The sequence below is a fragment of the Bubalus bubalis genome, chromosome 8 (genome assembly GCF_019923935.1).
Source record: "Bubalus bubalis isolate 160015118507 breed Murrah chromosome 8, NDDB_SH_1, whole genome shotgun sequence".
Taxonomy (NCBI): Eukaryota; Metazoa; Chordata; class Mammalia; order Artiodactyla; family Bovidae; genus Bubalus; species Bubalus bubalis.
This window is the reverse complement of record NC_059164.1, coordinates 8,171,515-8,194,334: the sequence shown is the minus strand read 5'-3', so window position 1 is coordinate 8,194,334 and position 22,820 is coordinate 8,171,515. Positions and strand designations below refer to the sequence as shown.

Here is a 22,820-nt window from a genome sequence, read left to right as displayed (position 1 = left end):
AAAACCCGGAGGGGTTTCCTGCAAAGGCCGAGTAGCCATCTTCAGTCCTGGAAACAGGGGACTGAAGCACCCTGCCGTGTGACCCGGCTGCAGCAAATCATCTGTTCATTACCAACGGAGTGCGTTTTCAGAGAGCAATCTCTGGGCTTCCCTGGAGACTCAGTGGTAAAGAATCCACCTGCCAATGCAGGAGACAGGGGTTCGATCCCTGGTCCGGGAAGATCCCACATGCTGCAGAGCAACTAAGCCCATGTGCCACGACAATTGAGACTGTGCTCTACAGCCCAGGAGCCTCAAGTACTGAGCTCATGCTCTGCAACTACTAAAGCCTGCACTCCACAACACAGGAGAAGCCTCCACAAGGAGAAAACTGCACACCGCAGCTGGAGAAAACCCCGCACAGAGCAGTGAAGACCCAGCACAGCCCAGATACATAAATTAATTAAATTGAAAAAAAAGAACAATCTCTGAGCAACTTCTAGAAACAGACATCTACTCTATTCATTGAACATTCTTACTTCCTATGGCATTTAGTTTTCCTAACAGATAAACAAACATGGTTTCGTGTATGCACGTTCCCAGCTGAGGTCTTCACACCAGCCACACCTTTCTCAACCTAAAACTTACAGGACACTTCTCTTGCCATAAGATGATTTTCTTTAGAGAAATAAAGTTTAATCTGTTGGGCATTTATCACAAACTGTACTAGTCACCAATGAGATGGAATCCTTACAGCTCCCAGAAAAGAAGGGAGAAGAGAGATTTTGTGTCTCAGTCTCCATGCATCCCCACCCATGCCTCCATGCAAACTCTGCACAGGGAGAAAGAGATCAGGAAGATGGCACCTTCGAGGGGAAATGTGAGCCATCAGGTGCCGCAGGTCCCCTACATATGAACCTTCAAGGTGCGAACTTTCAAAGATATGAATGTGTGTCTGGCTCCAGCAAGGGATGTCAGGTGTGAGTGAAGCTGCAGCTTGCCCCGTCTCCTCCTGCTGAGAGTCCTTCAGCTCCACTGCCTCCCCCTCCTCCCCTTCTTCTAGTCTTCCTGCCTGTTCAGTCGATGCCAGCCCCCGCATGTCAGCTGTTGTATACTGTACTACTGTACTTTTCAAGGTATTACAGTCTAAGATTAAAAATGTTTTCATTATTGTTTGCTTTTTATGTATTATTTATGTGAAAAGTCTCATAAACCTATAACAGTACAGTACTCTATATCTGACTGTGTTAGCTTGGTACCTAGGCTAACTTTGTTGGGCTTCATGAACAAATTGGACTTAAGAACACACTCTCGGAATAGAATGCGTTCGTATGTAGGGGACATACTGTGGTCTGATCACTTCTTTCTACCAGTGACTAAACTGAGGTTAGAAAGGTTGAGTTGCCTGAGGTCATGATACAGGCAAGTGGCAGAGGCTGAAACAGGATTCAGCTCCTGGTTTATCACTTGTTACCAAAGAGCTGGGTGATCCAAGCCTCCTGTTTGATACTTAGCACACATGTCCTGTGTCCTACTGGTCTGCAACTTGATTTAGTCCACATAACAACACTGTGGGCGAGGGGATAAGATCTTCTCCATTTGACACACAGAGAAACCGAGGCACTGAGACACTGGGCACCTTGTCTGTGTCACACAGCTCACAAGCGGCAGAGCTGGGATCTGGATGTGGAGTCGAGGCTCGCAGCCAGGACACCATGACACCTCTGTATGTCTCCACTGGAAGAGACGTGAAGCTTGACCTCAGCAATGCACAATGCTGGCATCAGCACCAGCAGATCAAAGTTCCTTTAACTAAAAAAACATGCACACTTCCAACTATAAGACCTTCTGGAAAAGGCAGAAAACTAGAGACGATGAAAAGATCACTGGTTGCCAGGGGCTAGGGGGGAAGAAGGGATGAATGAGGGGAGGACACAGGATTTTTTCAAGAGTGTGAAATTACTCTGCATGGTAAACATGTGTCCTGATACATCTGTCCAAACCCACATAATGTACAGCACCAAAAGCAAAACCCTCAATCATGAACTCTGACGTATAATGATGTAGGTTCATCAGCTGAACAAATGCACCACCCTGGTGGGGGATCTTGATAAGGGGGGAGGCTGGGCCTGTGTGGGGACAGCAGGCGTATGGAAAATTTCTCTACCTTCTGCTCAGTTTTGCTGTGAGCCTTAAAATGCTCTAAAAAAATTTAAGTCTACTGTACTCCCTAGTGGTGCAGTGTTTAAGAATCCGCCTGGCAGTGGTGGAGACACCGGTTTGATCCCTGGTCTGGGAAGATCCCACATGCAGTGGGGCAAGTAAGTCCATGCTCTGCAAGTACTGAAGCCTGTGGGCCCTAGAGCGCATGCTCCGCCACGAGAAAGCCCGCTCGGCACGACTGGAGAGTGGCCGCCATTGCTGCAACTAGAGAAAGCCCACACGCAGAAGACCCGGCACAGCCAAACAGAGAAACAAACGATGAAGTCGACTTTAAAAAGCAACAGGGACACAAGCAGTACTCGCCCCACCCCCGACTCCCTGTCCACACGCTGCAGAGCCTCAGCCTTTTAGTTTAGAGCAAATCTGTCCTGTGTTCATGCGAAATGCCAGACAAATGTCCGCCAAGTTCCAGCGATCCAGGACATATTACTTAAAAGAAAAAAGACAGATCTTTCAGTGCCTCAGTTTCCTTCACAGATGGGAGAAATAGCAGTATTTACCTCCTAGGATTATTGTGAATCTTCAATAAGAAAATCCCCTCAAGAGCTGGGAAGAGTGTCTAACGCATAAGAAACTTTCGATATCTGCTAGCTATTGCTACCACTGGAAATTACTATTAATAATAAGCTTTAACAACAGATCATCTTGTACCGTTATGCTGTAAATACACAAGGCAGACATAGGGTATATTGAAAGCAGTGTTACTCCAGGGAGGGTAAATACTTAAGCTATTCTAAATTACCCTCTGTGGCAAGAGTTAAAGAAACGAATAAAAATCACAGACAGGTGAATACTCTTCAAACTCCTGTGAGTCTATGATTTTAACGCACTAGTGGAGAGCAAGGATTGGCTTTCTGAGACAATATCAATTGTCCTTTTTTAGTTGAGAGACTATGAGTTGACGCTACAAAGCTGGCTCCAGAGGCAAAACCATCTGTGCACATACACATTTATGTCTTTTCTGAATAATCTCAACTTTGTTCACCCCTACAGCGGCTCATCAAGGGTGGGTGTAAGTGAAGGAAATTTCACCACTATCTTAAAACTGAGCTAATTGTCAGTAGTCCATTTATTATGTGTTACTTAAATATTTGGGGGGTAAAATATTACTTAACTAAAATCTTAAATGGCAAATCATTCAATATCACAGTAATCCAAGTCTATGCCCCAACCAGTAACGCTGAAGAAGCTGAACTTGAACGGTTCACCTACAAGACCTTTTAGAACTAACACCCCAAAAGATGTCCTTTTCATCATAGGGGACTGGAATGCAAAAGTAGGAAGTCAAGACACACCTGGAGTAATAGGCAAATTTGGCCTTGGAATATGGAATGAAGCAGGGCAAAGACTAATAGATTTTTTCCAAGAAAATGCACTGGTCATAGCAAACACCCTCTTCCAATAACACAAGACTCTACACATGGACATCACCAGATGGTCAACACCAAAATCAGACTGATTATATTCTTTGCAGCCAAAGATGGAGAAGCTCTATAAAGTCAGCAAAAACAAGACCAGGAGCTGACTGTGGCTCAGATCATGAACTCCTTATTGCCAAATTCTGACTAAAATTGAAGAAAGAAGGGAAAACCACTAGACCATTCAGGTATGACCTAAATCAAATCCCTTATGATTATACAGTGGAAGTGAGAAATAGATTTAAGGGACTAGATCTGATAAATAGAGTGCCTGATGAACTACAGATGGAGGTTCGTGACATTGTACAGGAGACAGGGATCAAGACCATCCCCATGGAAAAGAAATGCAAAAAAGCAAAATGGCTGTCTGGGGAGGCCTTACAAATAGCTGTGAAAAGAAGAGAAGCAAAAAGCAAAGGAGAAAAGGAAAGATATAAGCATCTGAATGCAGAGTTCCAAAGAATAGCAAGAAGAGATAAGAAAGCCTTCTTCAGCGATCAATGCAAAGAAATAGAGGAAAACAACAGAATGGGAAAGACTAGAGATCTCTTCAAGAAAATCAGAGATACCAAAGGAACATTTCATGCAAAGATGGGCTCGATAAAGGACAGAAATGGTATGGACCTAACGGAAGTAGAAGATATTAAGAAGAGGTCACAAGAATACACAGAAGAACTATACAAAAAAGATCTTCACGACCCAGATAATCACGATGGTGTGATCACTCAACTAGAGCCAGACATCCTGGAATGTGAAGTCAAGTGGGCCTTAGAAAGCATCACTACAAACAAAGCTAGTGGAGGTGATGGAATTCCAGTTGAGCTCTTCCAAATCCTGAAAGATGATGCTGTGAAAGTGCTGCACTCAATATGCCAGCAAATTTGGAAAACTCAGCAGTGGCCACAGGACTGGAAAAGGTCAGTTTTCATTCCAATCCCAAAGAAAGGCAATGCCAAAGAATGCTCAAACTACTGCACAATTGCACTCATCTCACATACTAGTAAAGTAATACTCAAAATTCTCCAAGCCAGGCTTCAGCAATACTTGAACCATGAACTTCCAGTTGTTAAAGCTGGTTTTAGAAAAGGCAGAGGAACCAGAGACCAAATTGCCAACATATGCTGGATCATGGAAAAAGCAAGAGAGTTCCAGAAAAACATCTATTTCTGCCTTATTGACTATGCCAAAGCCTTTGACTGTGTGGATCACAATAAACTGTGGAAAATTCTGAAAGAGATGGGAATACCTGACCTCCTGACCTGCCTCTTGAGAAATCTGTATACAGATCAGGAAGCAACAGTTAGAACTGGACATGGAACAACAGACTGGTTCCAAATAGGAAAAGGAGTACATCAAGACTGTATATTGTCACCCTGCTTATTTAACTTCTATGCAGAGTACATCATGAGAAACACTGGGCTGGAGGAAGCACAAGCTGGAATCAAGATTGCCAGGAGAAATATCAATAACCTCAGATATGCAGATGACACCACCCTTATGGCAGAACGCGAAGAGGAACTAAAAAGCCTCTTGATGAAGGTGAAAGAGGACAGTGAAAATGTTGGCTTAAAACTCAACATTCAGAAAACTAAGATCATGGCATCTGGTCCCATCACTTCATGGGAAATAGATGGGGAAACAGTGGAAACAGTGTCAGACTTATTTTGGGGGGCGCTAAAATCACTGCAGATGGTGACTGCAGCCATGAAATTAAAAGACGCTTACTCCTTGGAAGAAAATTTATGACCAACCTAGATAGCATATTGAAAAGCAGATCATTACTTTGCCAACAAAGCTCTGTCTAGTCAAGGCTATGGTTTTTCCAGTGGTCATGTATGGATGTGAGAGTTGGACTGTAAAGAAAGCTGAGCGCCAAAGAATTGATGGTTTTGAACTGTGGTGTTGGAGAAGACTCTTAAGAGTCCCTTGGACTGCAAGGAGATCCAACCAGTCCATTCTGAAGGAGATCAGCCCTGGGATTTCTTTGGAAGGAATGATGCTAAAGCTGAAACTCCAGTACTTTGGCCACCTGATGCGAAGAGTTGACTCATTGGAAAAGACTCTGATGCTGGGAGGGACTGGGGGCAGGAGGAGAAAGGGACGACAGAGGATGAGACGTCTGGATGGCATCACTGACTCGATGGCCATGAGTCTGAGTGAACTCTGGGAGTTGATGATGGACAGGGAGGCCTGGCGTGCTGCAATTCATGGGGTCACAAAGAGTCGGACACGACTGAGTGACTGAACTGAACTGGAAATCTTCAAAAAAAAAAAAAAAAAAAAAGCTCTTTTCCTTCTACCTCTACATTAGCAAAAGAGTTATTGTTCCATAGTCATTATCAAGGGGTTTCCCAGGTGGCATTAGTGGTAAAGGGCCATTGCAGGAGACATAAGAGACTCAGGTTTGATCCCTGGGTCGGGGAGATTCCCTGGAGGAGGGCATGGCAATCCACTCCATTATTCTTGCCTGGAGAATTGCAGGGACAGAGGAGCCTGGCGGGTTTAAGGAGTCAAGAAGAGTCGGACATGACTGAAGTGACTGAGCATGCATGCACACAATCATTATCAGAAGAATTTCACTACATGTAATCTCACTACATTTTCTCTGGCATTTCTTGGACAATGTTTGTCTCCCTCATTATGGATGCCCTCTAGTGAAGATAAATGGGAAATTCTTCAAGCAGATACCCAGAAAGTCAGTATAGACAGACCCTTCCTTGCACTGAAATGAATTTCTACAATTTATAAAGATATCTCCCCCCAACAGGTTTGCCTATGGGAGAAGAGCTGAATTATTAGTTTACATTTTCAGTAATTATCATGATTTTTGGCTATTTAAAATTTTTATTTTATAGTGTTGGCCACATGTATGACTTTTTTTTTCTGCATATCAAATCCTTAGTCAGTTATAAACGGACCTATGGGGAAAAGCCTACAGCCCATGTCTATGGCATCACTGTTAACTGGTGTGAAAATAATTACTCCCTGAGCCTGGATTTGCTATTATGCACCCTTCTCAGCCCAGAGTCGTGGGCAGATACCATCAATCAAGAAGAGTTCACACTTGAGATGAAGCCCCTTTCCATCTCTGAAACAGGTTCGTGACTTTTTGTAGCCAGCAGGTCCTTCAGAAAACATACAATATCAGTTTCCTCCTCTGCTCAAAAACCCTTCGCTGATTCCTTTTGCACTTCGAGTAAAAATCCTAGCTCTTCACCTTGGCCATCAGGAACCCACCCCTGCTGCTCCATTCGCGCTGACTTGTAATTTGTCTTCTACCTGTCTCCCCTCTGGCACGGACGCCTCATAAACCACGGGCTTATCTGCTTTGTTCGCAACTGTGTCTTTGGCACCTCCAAGGCTGCCTGGCACCCAGGGAGCACTTGTTAAGAATCCGAGTACATGAGAGTGTCTGGAGCATCTGGCTCTTGCTGATTGAAACGTGAGCTCTCGGCTCCAGCATTTTCTCCCCTGCTCACAGCCGCCCGTGACTCACAGCACGAGGGCCAGGATCAGAAAGTCCGAACGTCCAGACAGTGTACCCTTCTGGTCACGTTTAACACTGTTTAACTTCCTCTGCTCTGTAAAGTTCATGTACCCCCTAAATGTACTAATTAACTGGCTTTTTCACTGTGGAACTGTAGTGGTATTTACTGGGATGAGGAAGCACAGAGTTGAAAAAGGTGGTGGTCGATGGTGCAGGGAGACAGCTTTAAATGTCCTGAGCCTTAGGGCAGGCAGACCCACAAGGTTTTAGCAATAAAATCTGAGATAGGACTTCCCTGGTGGCTCAGTGGTTAAGAATTTGGCTGCCAATGCAGGTTTGGGGGACACAGGTTTGATCCCCAAGTCTCAGAAGGTTTCACATGCCCATGGGGCCACTAAGCCCATATGCCACATCTACTGAACCCACAAGCCCCACCAGAGAAGGCCCCACAGTGAGAAGGCTGCCCACCACAACTGCAGAGTAGCCGCTGCTCGCCACAAGCAGAGAAAGCCCGAGCGCAGGCAGCAATGAAGATCCACCACGGCCAAAAATGGATAATACACAAATTAATAAAAAATCTGAGATGATGGCTATAGATTTGCAGAAGAATCTTTCAAGTCAATCTTTATAACCGTCACATAGTTACGCCCTTGAATATTCAGACATAACCCATGACTGTTACATTAACTATCAAGCACTCAAAAAAAAAAAAAAAAAAAAAAAGACATAAAGAGGGATTCTTGAGGAAAAGCATAAAGTGGGAAAGGAAATACCTGGTAAAGGACACAATATAAATGGTACAAAATCCTAGTTTGTAGATACATGCTCTTAACAATTTAAAAGCACCTTTATATTAGTTCAAATCTTAAAAGTAAGTATGTAAAAGGTGGTAAACAGAATGTAAAAATGGATGATCTCATTTAACCGCCACAGGGCTTCTGTGAGCTGGAGGGAGTGGATGGGAAGCTTCCAGAAAAGTAAGGAAGATGACCCCGCATGTCCACAGCTGTCCCCTAACAGCAGGTGTGGTCTCTGCAGGCCAACATCCTGTCAGGAAACTGCCCTCCTCTCAACCTCCCTGCACTGAACATCCCACTGAACAATTTTTACTGCTTGCAGTTTTCCCATCACCTTTTTAAAGACAAGGGGAAAGTCCTGAGGGGAACAAAGGCTTAGGCTTCAGATCTCCTCTGGTCTGCAAATCATGAAACGGAGCAGTTCCCATAACATGTACCAAGGACTGGACATTTAAAAGGAAACATCCACAGAGGGAGTTTGGAGTTGACAATTTATTGGAAGCACAAGTTTCAAAGAAGATACCCCTACTCACAGAGGGTAACACTAGCAGGTAACTTGCCAGGTGTTCAAGTGGGAAAGGACTCCACCTGTCTGCGCAAGAGCTGCCGGAGACTTGGTTCGATCCCTGGGAAGATCCCCTGGAGGAGGAAATGGCAACCCACTCCAGTGTTCTTGTCTGGAAAATTCCATGGATGGAGGAGCCTGGCGGGCTACAGTCCATGCGGTCACTAAGAGTAGGACACGACTGAGAGACTAAACCACCACCACCACCAAGGGTAACTTAGCAAGTAACATGATAACCACTCAGTTATTCTAAATACCAAATGAGATAATATGTTGAAATGTTTTGTAAGTAGTATTGATTAAAATACAACATAAATATAAGGTGTTATCATCATGGTATCTATTCCTGAAATAATTTACATCTTCCCTCTGGAATTAAGAAGTCTGGATCGATTTAGTTTGGGGACTTCAGTTCGGCCTGTGAATAGGCAGGACTAACAAGTTTTTTACCTCATTACAGAAAATGAGTACAACTAAATCCAAACTCGCCTGTTGCCTTCAAGGTCAGTATGTCTGTGGGCTTAGTTTTGGGCACAAAATGTTTAAAATATTATCATCTTGCAATTTGCTTCCAACAGCTAATTCTTTTGTTTTTATCTTACTGCATTTACTGCAAGAAATTCTTGCAGACTTTAACAAACTTTCCTCAAGCTGCTTCTTGGATTAGATAACTTCTCTTCAGAATAATATAATCGCTTTAGAAATTCTCTGTTTCCTTGCTTGATTCAGGAAAACAGAATTATTTCAGTCTAATTTCATTACTTTGAATTGCTTCTGGTCTAGGAACATTTTTCTCTCCCTGAATTTTACAGTGGCTTCCTTTTCTAAACTCCTGAATAATAACTGGTCATGAAATAGTTGCTGAATGCCCCCTGTGTTGGAAGCATTTAAGAGATGAATACAAGTATCATACATGGACTCTACATGTTATTTGGGGCCCAAACTATTTCATGTAAAAGTGATGTTTGTGGTTTCTAAATACAGAAATCAGATCTTTCTATTTTTTTTTTTTTTTGTGGCTACTTTCTTGTTAGCCTAATTGTCAAGAAACTGTCCATTAGAAGAATGTCAATGAGAAATTATAATATAGATGCAGCAACATGATCCCCCATGGTTCATTCTGTAAAAAAAGAGCCCTGAATTGAAATCCAGGCTGAGATCTCCTGGGATCTACTTCCACCTGACAGTGACTTTGGGGAAGTCCTTTAATATCTCTGACCTCAGCTCCTTGCCTTACGAAAGACTGAGCAGGGCGAGACGCCCCGTGGAACTTCCTTCTGCTGTAATGTTCAGCTTGCTTCAGTAGTTAAGGCACAACCAAAATACCACTTTCACTCCCAGCTCAAGGAGTCCTGCAGTTTTCCTTGACAGCAGGGAACTGCAAAATCTTTTCAGAATTCTGTTCCTCACACCGATTCTACCTGTCTGGAGAACCTCAAATGCCTATAACCTGCCTATAGAACCTATATTCTGCCCTGATCTGGGATTACCACAATTCTCAGGCCTGTTCCCTACAGACTGGCAGGTCATGCGAGGCAAACGTGGGCTTGCCTCACACAAGGCAGGATGTCCAGCATCCTGGCTTTATCTTCAGACAGGCAGTGTTCCAGCTCAGCTGAGTCCAGCTCTTTGTGACACCCTGGACTACAGGCCACCAGACTCCTCTGTCCAGGGATTTCCCAGGCAAGAATACTGGAGTAGGTTGCCATTTTCTACTCCAGGGGATCTTTCTGACTCAGGGATCAAATCTGTGTCTCCTGCATTGCTGGCAGATTCTTTACCACTGAGCCACCTGGGAAGCCCCACAATTCTACAAAATCCAATCAATCCCTCCAAAACATACACAAGATGTTTTTTAAAAATATTAATGCTCTGCCTTATAACCCAAAATTCCAAGCATCACTTCATCAGAGGTATATGAGCCATGTGGCCTCTGCTGATGTAAAGCAGGCAGGACAGAGTGGTCCTGGGACCCAGATGGGAAGACTCTTCTTGTCCCAGAAGGAAATGGAGCAGAGGGCATGACACAAAAGCATGCTGGGAGTGAGTCACGGTGAACCAAGCGAAAGGGCAAATGTCGTCATTTTGCGATGGACTCTTACTTTTGATAGACAATGAGGTTTGGCTGGTGATGAATCTCATCAAAGGTGACAGAATGTAGCGCTAAGAATACCAGGGTGTCACCTCGCACCTCTGAGGCTGATCCACAGCAAGCATCCTGGAGATGGTGGCAGAGGAGCCACTCTGGTACGAGAGGTGGGGGGAAGGGGGAGAGGGGGGAGAGAAACATAGAGAGGACCGAAGGGAGAGGCAGAGGGGGACAGACCTCTAATTTTTTTTATTATTGTGGTAAAATATAAATATTTTATATTTATATTTTATAAATATAAAATAATTATAATATAAAACACACTCTTTTAACCGCCTTTAACTGTACATTTCAGTGGCACTAATGCAGCCTTCAACATCATCCACTTCTTAAATTTTCTACCTTCCTAAGCTGAAACTCTGGCCCCATTAAGCACTAAGCCCCCATTCCCCCTCCCTGCCCCCGCACTGCCGGCGTACTTTCTGACTCTACAAATTTGATTATTCCAGGTACCTTGTACAAATGGAGGGTTTCCCAGGCAGTGCAGTGGTACAGCCGCCTGCCAAGCAAGAGATGCAGGTTCAATCCCTGGGTTGGCAAGATCCCCTGGGGGAGGACAGGGCAACCCACTCCAGTATTTTTGCCTGGAGAATCCCACAGACAGAGGAGCCTGGTGGGCTACAGTCCATGGGGTTGCAAAGAGTCGGCCTCGACTTAGGGACTAAACAGCAGCAGCAGCAGGTACCTCATATAAGTGGAATCAAACAGTATTTGTCTATACCTACTGTATACTGGCATGCATTTTTAGGGTTAACTTCATATATGGAGAGACCTCTCATTTGGAGATCATAAACCACAGAACTTGAGGCTGAGCGAAAAGAAATGAGAAGGCAGTCAGGTTCAAAGAAGACAGACTCACTTCCCAATTCTTTAGAGAGAAATTTAAAGAGAAGTGAATGATGAAAGTTCCAAGGTTGGATTCCTTATTACATGTAATACACGCACGTGTGTGTGCACATGTGCACCTGTGTGTTACATATATTTATTTATTTTCTGCAGCTGCGGCCTGTCCCCGCTGCCTGGTTGCTATGGAGACCAGAGGTAAAGGAATTTTGTGTTAGCATAAATATAAGTGCAGAGGAGGACACATTCATGCTAAATACTAAAGAATAAATCCCAATTGTTATCTAACTGTTCCTTTAATATCTTAACAATTGTTCTCAAAATGTTCCTTCACTTTGACCATACTTTCCAAGGGAAAACGTGTTAAGCTCTGAGCTAAAATGGAGCAGTTGAGAAAGTAAGACCATCTTATTCATGCACATTTCCTCATCTCCCGCCTAGACTACATCATGGTCTCCTAACTGACCTCCCCGATTCTGCATGGGCTGCCAATCTCAGCACAAGACCCAGTGTGATATGATTTTACCATCATGTGACCCAGGTCATGGGCTATCCTGTACAAAATGGCCCTGTGTTTTCTGTCTTGCTCAGAGTAAAGGGTGAAGGTCTCCTCTCAAGGTTCTTTCTGACCTGCCCCCGTGCTCTTGCCTCTGACCTCATTCTCCACCGCTCTCCTTCCCACCCCAGGACCTTTGCACTTGCTGTTCTCTCGGGAAAGTTCTTCCTTCAAATACCTGCCTGCTTCTCTCTCTTCCTGTCCCTCAGTCAATCATTATCCTTTCAGTGATGACGGCCTTGATTCTGTTTACAATTTAAAAGTGTAAGTCACTCCCTTCCCTGGAACTGTCTGTACCCATTTGTTGTTCTGTTTCCCTCTGTATACTCTCTACCACTTCATAATCTACTTTACTTACCATACACCTCTCCCACCTACCAGGGTCTTGTGTGTTTTGTTCACTGCAATCTTCCCACTTGCTAACCATACAAATGGTGCTCAGCACATACTGTTGCATTAATAAATAAGTTTAACTTATTCTATAGAAATAAACTATGAATCAATGAATTTTTAAAAAGCCCTATTAGGAATTAAATGAGCAGATGCTACATTCAAGAGACTCATGGTCTTTTTAAAAAATATAATGACTGTACTGTTCTAAGCCACACAGATTTCTTTACTCTTGAGACAATTTAAACAAATCTAGTAAGATATGTGAACAAAACAAATTGTTTTGTTCTAGTAAACAAAAACAATTTAAACAAATCTAGTAAGATACGTGAATGAGGCTTATTTTAAAAATTGGTTAAAAGTTAGAAACAATCATTTAAAAAATTCCAGAGATGCAAAAGCTTTTTATAGAAAAAAGGGATACTTTCTCTAATATATAAAGAATTCCTAGAAATTAATTAAGAAAATGACAAAGGACACATAACTCAACTGTAAATTGGGCAAAAGTGATTAGCTGGTCACAGAAAAGGAAATACAAGAGATTCTGAAAAATATGAAAAGATGCTCAACCCATGCAAATTAAAACTATATTAAAAACTTTTTTGTCAGCTAACAGGCAAAATCAAAAAGTCTGACTATACCCCGTGGAGTGAAGAAGAAGTTCTCATGCATTGCTCATAACAGCCAAATGGTACCATCCCTTTGGACAACAGTTAGAACTGGAAATGGAATAACAGACTAGTTCCAAATAGGAAAAGGAGTACGTCAAGGCTGTATATTGTCACCCTGCTTATTTAACTTATATGCAGAGTACATCATGAGAAACGCTGGGCTGGAAGAAGCACAAGCTAGAATCAAGATTTCCGGGAGAAATATCAATAACCTCAGATATGCAGATGACACCACCCTTATGGCAGAAAGTGAAGAAGAACTAAAGAGCCTCTTGATGGAAGTGAAAGAGGAGAGTGAAAAAGTTGGCTTAAAGCTCAACATTCAGAAAACTAAGATCATGGCATCTGGTCCTATCACTTAATGGCAAATAGATGGGGAAACAGTGGAAACAGTGGCTGACTTTATTTTTGGGGGCTCCCAAATCACTGCAGATGGTGATTGCAGCCATGAAATTAAAAGATGCTTACTCCTTGGAAGGAAAGTTATGACCAACCTAGACAGCACATTAAAAAGCTTTGTCAACATTAAAATTTTAAAATTTAAATTAAATTAAAATTTAAAAAAACATTAAAATTTGTCAACATATTAAAAAGCTTTGTTGACATTACTTTGTCAACAAAGGTCCGTCTAGTCAAGGCTATGGTTTTTCCAGTAGTCATGTATGGACGTGAAAGCTGGACTATAAAGAAAGCTGAGTGCCAAAGAATTGATGCTTTTGAACTGTGGTGTTGGAGAAGACTCTTGAGAGTTCCTTGGACTGCAAGGAGATCCAACCAGTCCATCCTAAAGGACTGATGTTGAAGCTGAAGCTCCAATACTTTGGCCACCTGATGTGAAGAGCTGACTCATTTGAAAAGACCCTGATGCTGGGAAAGATTGAGGGCAGGAGGAAAGGGGATGACAGAGAATGAGATGGCTGGATGGCATCACCGACTCTATGGACATGAGTCTGGGTAAACTCTAGAAGTTGGTGATAGACAGGGAGGCCTGGTGTGCTGCAGTTCATGGGGTCACAGAGTCGGACATGACTGAACAACTGAACTGAACTTTGGACAACAATTTCACAGAAGTGTTCAAAACTGTAACCGTATACAGCTGACCCTTGAACAACAAAGGAGTAAGGGGCACCGACCCTCTGTGCAGTTGAAAATATGCCTATAATTTACAGGCTGCCTTTGATACCTGTGTTGTACCTCCGCAAGTCAACCAACCATACTGCAGAGTGTATTAATGGAAAAAATGCATGTATAATGGACCCATACAGCTCAAACCCATGTTGTTCAATGGTCACTGTACAGTTATTAAATCTTGAACCCTACTTCTGGTCATTTATCCTTCAGAAAAACTTGCATACATGCAATGTGCATATTTATGAGTATATATGTATAGGGTTGCAATAATTTACAATAGCAAAACACTGGAAACAACCCAAACATCCACAAGTAGGGACAGGTTCGTGCCTGGTCAGTGGCTCAGTTGTGTCTGACTCTTTGTGACTCCATGGACTATAGCTAGGATTCTCCAGGTAAGAATACTGGAGTGGGTTGCCATTTCCTACAACAGAGGATCTTCCTGCCCCAGGAATTGAACCTGCATCTCCTGTGGCTCCTGCAGTGGCAGGTGGATTCTTTACTGCTGAGCCACCTGGGAAGCCCAGGGACAGGTTAAATCCACCCAGTGTAAAGCTATGTGGCTGCAGGAAGAGAGGGAAGCCACCACTGACCTCCTCTATATGGTGACAGGAAAGGACCTACAGAATGCATTCATGAGAAGAGCAAGACCCCAAATCGTGTTTAATACGGGAAATACAAAAACAGACATTCACAATTTCTTACATTTACATACATGAAAGAAATATAAGGGAAACTAACGAAATGGGGGCTTATCGCAGGGGCAGTGGTTCTGGGGAAGAGGGCAGGGGGCAGAAAGGGGTGGGAGGCCTTGCACTGTGTTCCTTTATAATACTGTTAGATATTGTGAGTTGCTTAAACTTATTATCTATTCAAAACCTGGGCAAAGGATGTCCAACCTAGTAATCACATTCCTTGGTATTTACCCAAAGGAGCTGAAAACATATGTGCACATGAAAACTAGGCAGGCTTAGCTTCCCCATTATCAACATTCCCTACCGGAGTGGTACCTCTGTTAACGACTGATTAACCTACGTCGACACATCACTATCAAGTTATATTCAGGTTCACTCCTGATGTTGTACTTTCTCTGGATTTGAAAATCATACGTAAACATGTATCCCCCATTACAGTATCACACAGAGCAGTCTCACTGCCCTAAAAATTCTTCATGCTATACACACGTGAGGGCAGGGAATATATGGGAAATCTCTGTCCTTTATGGCCAATCTTGCTGTGAATCTAAAACAGCTCTAAAAGATAAAGTCTTTGAAATAACTAACTAGGAATAAATAAATAACAACAACAGAAGAACTATGTCAAGGCTCAGCTAGGAGTGAGCAGGGCCATGGGAAGGGAAGGTGGACAGAGCAGGACAGAGGAGGCAAGAGAAGTGAACCCGTGGACATGTCCACCGGAAACCCTGCACAGAACTGGATAACAATTTCAGCCAGCCCAGTCTCTGGATGTCCAAAGGGCCCATCGGTGTTTCTGGAATGATTTCATGTAGTTAGACTGAAATTGTTTTCACAGGTTAGACAGACCTATAAACATTATTTTTAATAGGGGAAAATGAACTAAAGTAATCTGGAAAGTGTTTATCCTGTGATATCTTATACCTCTTGGTCCATTATGAAACACCATAACGACTTTCTACCAATTTAAAAATCAGTGCCATTGAGGGGTTTTTAATTTTTCCTTTTAAAAAATAAACTTGATTTACTTTTAAAAAAGAAGATGAAGAAGAAAGACAACCTGTGCAGGGATGTTTATAGCATTTCTACTCATAAGTGCCAAAACCTGGAACAATCAAGATGTCCTTCAGTGGGTGAATGACTACATAAGCAGGGGTGCATCCAGATAATGGGGTATTATTCAGTGCTAAAAAAAATGAGCTATCAAGCCAGGAAAAGATCTGGACGGACCTTAAAGGCATATTAGTAAGTGAAGGCAGCCAATCTGAAGAGGCAACATCCTGCATGATTACAATTACATGACATTCTGGAAAAGGCACCACTATGAAGATAGTAGAAAGATCAGGGGTTGCCAGGGGTGAGCAGAGAGGGAGGGGTAAAGAAGCAGAACACAGAGGATCCTTAGGGCAGTGAAGCTACTCTGTACGATACCACAGTGGTGGCCAAAAGTCATTAGAGGCTTCCCAGGTGACTCAGGGGTGAACAGTCCGCCTGCCAATACAGGAGACACAGGTTCAATCCCTGGATTGAGAAGAACCCCGGGAGGAGGAAATGGCAACCCACTCCAGTATTCTTGCCTGGAAAATTCCATGGACAGAGGAGCCTGGCGGGCTACAGTCCATGAGGTTCTCAAAGAGTTGGATACAACTCAGAACATACACGCACAGAACCGTAGAGTGTACCACGCCAAGAACACACCCTAATGTAATCTGGACACTGAGGATAATGATGTGTCAGTGGAGGTTCATCAGACTGTAACAAATGTACCAGCTGGTGGGGGACACTGATAAATGGGGGAGGTTGCACATGCGTCAGGGCAGGGGGTATACCAGAAGTCTCTGCCCCTTCTGCTCAGTTTTGCTATGCACCGAAATCTGCTCTAAAAAAGAAAGTCTATCAAACAAAGCAAAACAAAGTATGTCTTCAAGGCTCAGACGTTCTTATCATCCCTGAGACTTATTGAGGCACTCTTTGGGGACAGAATGCGGAGGGGGAAAGTGGGGTGGGGCAGGTAGGCCCTAGGACTAGAATTTCCCCTCCGGGAATACGTAACTCCTTCCCCAGGACTCCCTGATGGTCTCAGAAGACTCCCTTTGTCTCAGTCTATTATTTTGTCTCCTTGACTCCGCCCAAGGGAACTCAGGAAGCATGTATCTCATCTACTCTCACCCACAAGCCCTAAGCATTATGTGGAGCTGTTTTTTGCTTGTCAGCATCCATACCTTATGCACATCTAAACACATTATTCTTCTGGATCCCCGTTACTTTTTTTTTCTTCTTCTTCTTAATTTTACTTATTTATTTTTGGCTGTCCTGGGTCTTTGTTGCTGTGCCCCCAGGCTTTCTCCAGTCGTGGCGCTCAGGCTTCTCATTGCAATGGCCTCTCTTGCTGCGGAGCCTGGGCTCTAGCGTGTGCAGGCTCAGCAGTTGTGGTGCAGGGGTTTAGCTGCCTGGAGGCCTGTGGGATCCTCTGGGACCAGAATTCTCAACCACTGGACCACTAGGGAAATCCCCCCTTACCTTTTATATATCTGTGGTTGCACTTATACATAAAATTAATAACTTAAACATATATATATGTGTGTGTGTGCATACATATACCTTAATTTATATATGTCTATCATCAGAGTCACATAAATAATGCTTTAACATTTAATATATACATATACCTTAATTTATACATGTCTATCATCAGAGTCACATAAATAATGCTTAAACATTTAATATAATTCAGGGAAACAGACATTTATTGAACCAAAATATGTACTATTCCGCGTCCTTAATCTCATGAAGTTCTCAAACTGTTAGTTCAATTTGAATCACATCATAATACTTTCCCAGAACACATTTAATAAGTGCTTTTGTATGCTGTTGATGGAGATAAACCTATTCACACCAAGATAAACCACTTACTCCATGTTTTCTTGTCCAGACACTTGGCAGACCAAATGACTATCTTAATTATTCCTTTCTGCATCTAACTTTATTCAACTCTTTTCATATTCTCTGTTTTATTTCCCTAGGACTTAAGGTTTTAGATATTAACAGAAGGAAGCTAGCCTTCTTCAAGACCCCACATTTGGAATATTTATTAAGAGCTCTGTTCTCCCGTAAACGCAATAAAAGTAGTTAGAGAATGCTTCTTGCTCAGTTAAAGAAAGAGAAATCCACATTCAATTGATAACTTTCTATAGTCTTTCAGGACACAGAGGTTATTTAAAATATTCAGTAAAAGTACAAAGAGTCCTTGGGGCAGCCAAAGAAGATAAAAGAATTCTCAGCACACTGTATACCTTCAGAAGAGAAATATTAAGAATAAAACTAGTTTCCCATCTCAGTCATTCTTTGGGATTGATAAGTTAATTCCTGATGGTGCCCCAGAAGAGAGGAAGGGGAGAAAAAGAATGTACTTGACTCCTGTATCAGTAATTATTCATAGCTCTTTCCCCTTATAAAGCAATAGACCATTAGATCGTCCATAAAATTCCTTTCGGTAATTTAATGGTAGGGCTTCCCCAGTGGCTCAGATGGTAAAGACTCTCCCTGCTACACAGGAGATCCGAGTTTGATATCTCGGTTGGGAAGATACCCTGGAGAAGGAAATGGTACTCCACACCAGTATTCTCTCCTGGAGAATTCCATGGACAGAGGAATCTGGTGGGTTACAGTCTGTCAAAGAATTGCAGAGTCGGACACGACTGAGCAACTAACAACGTTAACTTTCTGCATTTTATAATTCATGTTTTTTAACCGAGAAAATAAAAACAAAAGCATACTTTACAGTAATTTATCCCACATATTTTTATTAAGTTTCCAATGCTAAAGCTTTCATTTGCCTATAAAAATTACATAGACCATTTTGAGATTCTTCTTCCGAGTGTCATTGAAACTGGAAGTTTCTTGACTGCCACCTACTGGTAAGAAAAAACTGACAGCATTTTAAAAGTTTCACATTTTCTCTCAGATTTTCTGGTTCAGGCTGTAAATATTTTAACATTTTCTTTTTAAGTGGAATGCTGGACATATAGAACATTTTCTATGTCTAAACTCAAATTAATTGACCATGTATTACTAGAGTTTTTAAACATAAATCAAATATGATTTTTACTTTTTCCAATTTAACACTTTTTTAGTATTATTACTAGAAATCACACAGATGGATTATAGCAGCTAGATTTAAAGTTTGTTTTTTTACAGACATGGAAGCTAGTCTAACTGAGGATGAAATGAGAGGTCACTTCAAGATTAGCCAGTGAAATCAAACAAAAAACATATGGTGAAACACTGATGGGGGAAGTCGTTCAGTCTATTTTCACCAACAAATAAACCGTGAAGACGAAACAACTCCAGTAAGAGGTAGAGTACACAGTGGCAAACGTAACCAGAATTTTCCAGGTAAGATATTAGCCTCAGGGAGCACTTCTATACGTTCACCGTTCGCATGTCAGAAGCAGTCTTGTAATCAGTGAAACATACCTGGCTTAAAATGTGGTAAAGAGTGAACTCCGGGCCACGTGTCCTCATTGGGCGTTCCAAGGACCTAGTGGAGAGCAGGAAATTGTGGAGACAGACTTATTATTTCCAAAGCACTCAAGATTCTCCAGTGTAGAAAACAATACACTGCATATGATGAAACTCTTGATTTCCTTTTTTCCGTTGTTGTGTGCCAGGGATTCTATTTCAGTAAAAACAGCTAAAGAGCCACCCGAGTCGAATGTCTGTGTTTTAACAAATGCAGCTAAATGCGGTAAGGCAAGTTAAATCTGCTGCGTTTTATCAACTCCAAACTTAAGAAGTAGGCCTGGCACGCAAAGGATGAGTTGTCATCTTCACAGAACTGAATAAAGTATGTATGTGCCCCTCCTGACTCTTTCAAGAGCTTTTGTCCTTCACGGCGCTATCAGACATGTCATCTTTAACAGTGCTAAGAATTCTGTAACTTCTTCCCCCACATCTGCTCTCTGGGTGGCACAAGGTTTCAAGGAAACAGGACAGACGGCTTGGGATGCTTACATTCTGCACTGGCCGCCCTATTTGTTCTGGTTAACAGCTTTAGTCTTGTGACACACAGCTTCTTCACCCCCACATACTGTTCTCCCTACACTAGCTTTTCCTTTCCACACTTTCAGTTTCTTTCCCCATGCTGCTGCTGCTAAGTCGCTTCAGTCGTGTCCGACTCTGTGCGACCCCATGAACGGCAGCCCACCAGGCTCCCCCGTCCCTGGGATTCTCCAGGCAAGAACACTGGAGTGGGTTGCCATTTCCTTCTCCAATGCATGAAAGTGAAAAGTGAAAGTGAAGTCGCTCACTTGTGTCCGACTCTTCGCGACCCCATGGACTGCAGCCCACCAGGCTCCTCCGTCCATGGGATTTTCCAGGCAAGAGTACTGGAGTGGGGTGCCATTGCCTTCTCCATTCATGGTCAACTACAAATTGGCATTTGCCAAGCTTCCCTGGTGGCTCAGATGGTAAAGAATCTACCTGCAATGCGGGACACCAGGGTTCAATCCCTGGATTGGGAACATCCCCTGGAGGAGGGCATGGCAATCCACGCCAGTATTCCTGCCTGGAGAATCCCATGGACGGAGGAGCCTGGAGAGGTGTAGTCCATGGGGTCGGAAAGAGTCAGACACCACTGAACGACTAAGTATACAGCACATCACAAGAACACTGCCAGTGACTGAACAACAAGGGTGTCTGCCATCTGCCTCTGAGGAGACTGAACCCTGTTCTGCATCTGTTGACCTTCAACACCCCTGAAGGAGTTCAGGGTGGAGTGAAGCACTCTGTGCTCCAGGGAATCTGCTGGGACAGGGCTTTAGATAGTTGGATATTTTCAGGAACTGATTTCATAATCCCAATCCTTACATCTCTTCATATCTAGCTGCTGCTGCTACTGTGCTAAGTTGCTTCAGTCGTGTCCGACTCTGTGCGACCCCATAGACGGCAGCCCACCAGGCTCCCCCGTCCCTGGGATTCTCCAGGCAAGAACACTGGAGTGGGTTGCCATTTCCTCCTCCAATGCATGAAAGTGAAAAGTGAAAGTGAAGTCGCTCAGTTGTGTCCGACTCTTTGCGACCCCATGGACTGCAGCCTACCAGGCTCCTCCGTCCATGGGATTTTCCAGGCAAGAGTACTGGAGTGGGGTGCCATTGCCTTCTCCCAACTAGAAAAATCACTAAATCCCTTCATGGTGACGTCAGCTCCTGGTGACTGGCAGAAAAGCTCTTGTACAGTAAGTGTTTGATTGCATTGAGCTCCCCCTTCACCAGACCCTCATATACCAACCTTCCCCCACTGCCTCCTTGGAGCGGTCTCTCAGAGACATCAGAGGTGCTGCCTCCTGGGCTAGTGTCCTCATTTTGTCCCGAATAAAACTTAACGTGCGACTCTCAAGTTGTACATCCTTTCTAGCCGACCATCTACTTTTCTATCCCCACGTCCACTTAATAAATATTCACAACATGAAAGTTGAGAATTACATTTTATTTGGTGGAATTTTTAGGACTTCAAGCCCAGGAGACAGCATCTCAAGTGAGCCTGAGAGGACTGCTCCAAGGAGACAAGGGATGCTGGGGGAAGAGTCAGGTTATGTAGAAGTTTTACAACAAAGGTCAGGGAGTCTGAACTTCAAAAGTTTTTGTTTTTTGCAAATTAAAGAAAACCAGATATCCCAAGTTAAGGAATTTAGTGCTTTTCTCTGTATGCTGCTGCTGCTGCTGCTAAGTCGCTTCAGTCGTGTCCGACTCTGTGCGACCCCATAGAGGGCAGCCTACCAGGCTCCGCCGTCCCTGGGATTCTCCAGGCAAGAACACTGGAGTGGGTTGCCATTTCCTTCTCCAGTGCATGAAAGTGAAAAGTGAAAGTGAAGTCGCTCAGTCGTGTCTGACTCTAGCGACCCCATGGACTGCAGCCTACCAGGCTCCTCTGTCCATGGGATTGTCCAGGCAAGAGTACTGGAGTGGGGTGCCATTGCCTTCTCCATTAATTAACACTAATATTCATAGGGACTAGATATGATAAACAGAGTGCCTGATGAACTATGGACAGAGGTTCGTGACATTGTACAGGAGACAGGAATCAAGACCATCCCCAATAAAAAGAAATGCAAAAAATAAAAATGGCTGTCTGAGGAAGCCTTACAAACAGCTGTGAAAAGAAGAAAAGTGAAAAGCAAAGGAGAAAAGGAAAGATATACCCATTTGAATGCAGAGTTCCAAAGAATATCAAGGAGAGATAAGAAAGCCTTCCAGTGATCAATGCAAAGAAACAGAGGAAAACAACAGAATGGGAAAGACTAGAGATCTCTTCAAGAAAATTAGAGATACCAATGGAACATTTCATGCAAAGATGAGCTCAATAAAGGACAGAAATGGTATGGACCTGACAGAAGCAGAAGATATTAAGAAGAGGTAGCAAGAATACACAGAACTGTACAAAAAAGATCTTCATGACCCAGATAATCATGATGGTGTGATCACTCATCTAGAGCCAGACATCCTGAAATGCAAAGTCAAGTGGTGCTTATGAAGCATCACTACGAACAAAGCTAGTGGAGGTGATGGAATTCCAGTTGAGCTATTTCAAATCCTGAAAGATGATGCTGTTAAAGTGCTGCACTCAATATGTCAGCAAATCTGGAAAACTCAGCTGTGGCCACAGGATTGGAAAAGGTTTTCATTCCAATCCCAAAGAAAGGCAACGCCAAAGAATGCTCAAACTACTGCACAATTGCACTCATCTCACACGCTAGTAAAGTAATGCTCAAAATTCTCCAAACCAGGCTTCAGCAATACGTGAACCGTGAACTTCCAGATGTTCAAGCTGGTTTTAGAAAAGGCAGAGGAACCAGAGATCAAGTTCAAAAAAGCAAGAGGGTTCTGGTAAAACATCTATTTCTGCTTTATTGACTATGC

General features: G+C 43.1%; 1 protein-coding gene across 11 annotated transcripts in view; it reads right to left on the bottom strand.

The window, feature by feature from the left end:
* Nucleotides 1-22,820, bottom strand: part of CDK14 (cyclin dependent kinase 14) — a 662,006-nt gene that overhangs the window by 169,155 nt on the left and 470,031 nt on the right. For 7 of the 11 annotated variants that reach the window (XM_044946425.2, XM_044946421.2, XM_044946419.2 and 4 more), the window contains one exon: nt 19,381-19,444. In XM_044946425.2, coding sequence (XP_044802360.1) covers nt 19,381-19,444 — 64 coding nt within the window. Of the gene's footprint in view, nt 1-18,677; nt 18,819-19,380; nt 19,445-22,820 lie in introns of those variants that run through there. The other 4 variants (XM_044946423.2, XM_044946427.1, XM_044946424.2 and 1 more) reach the window with 2 other exon arrangements.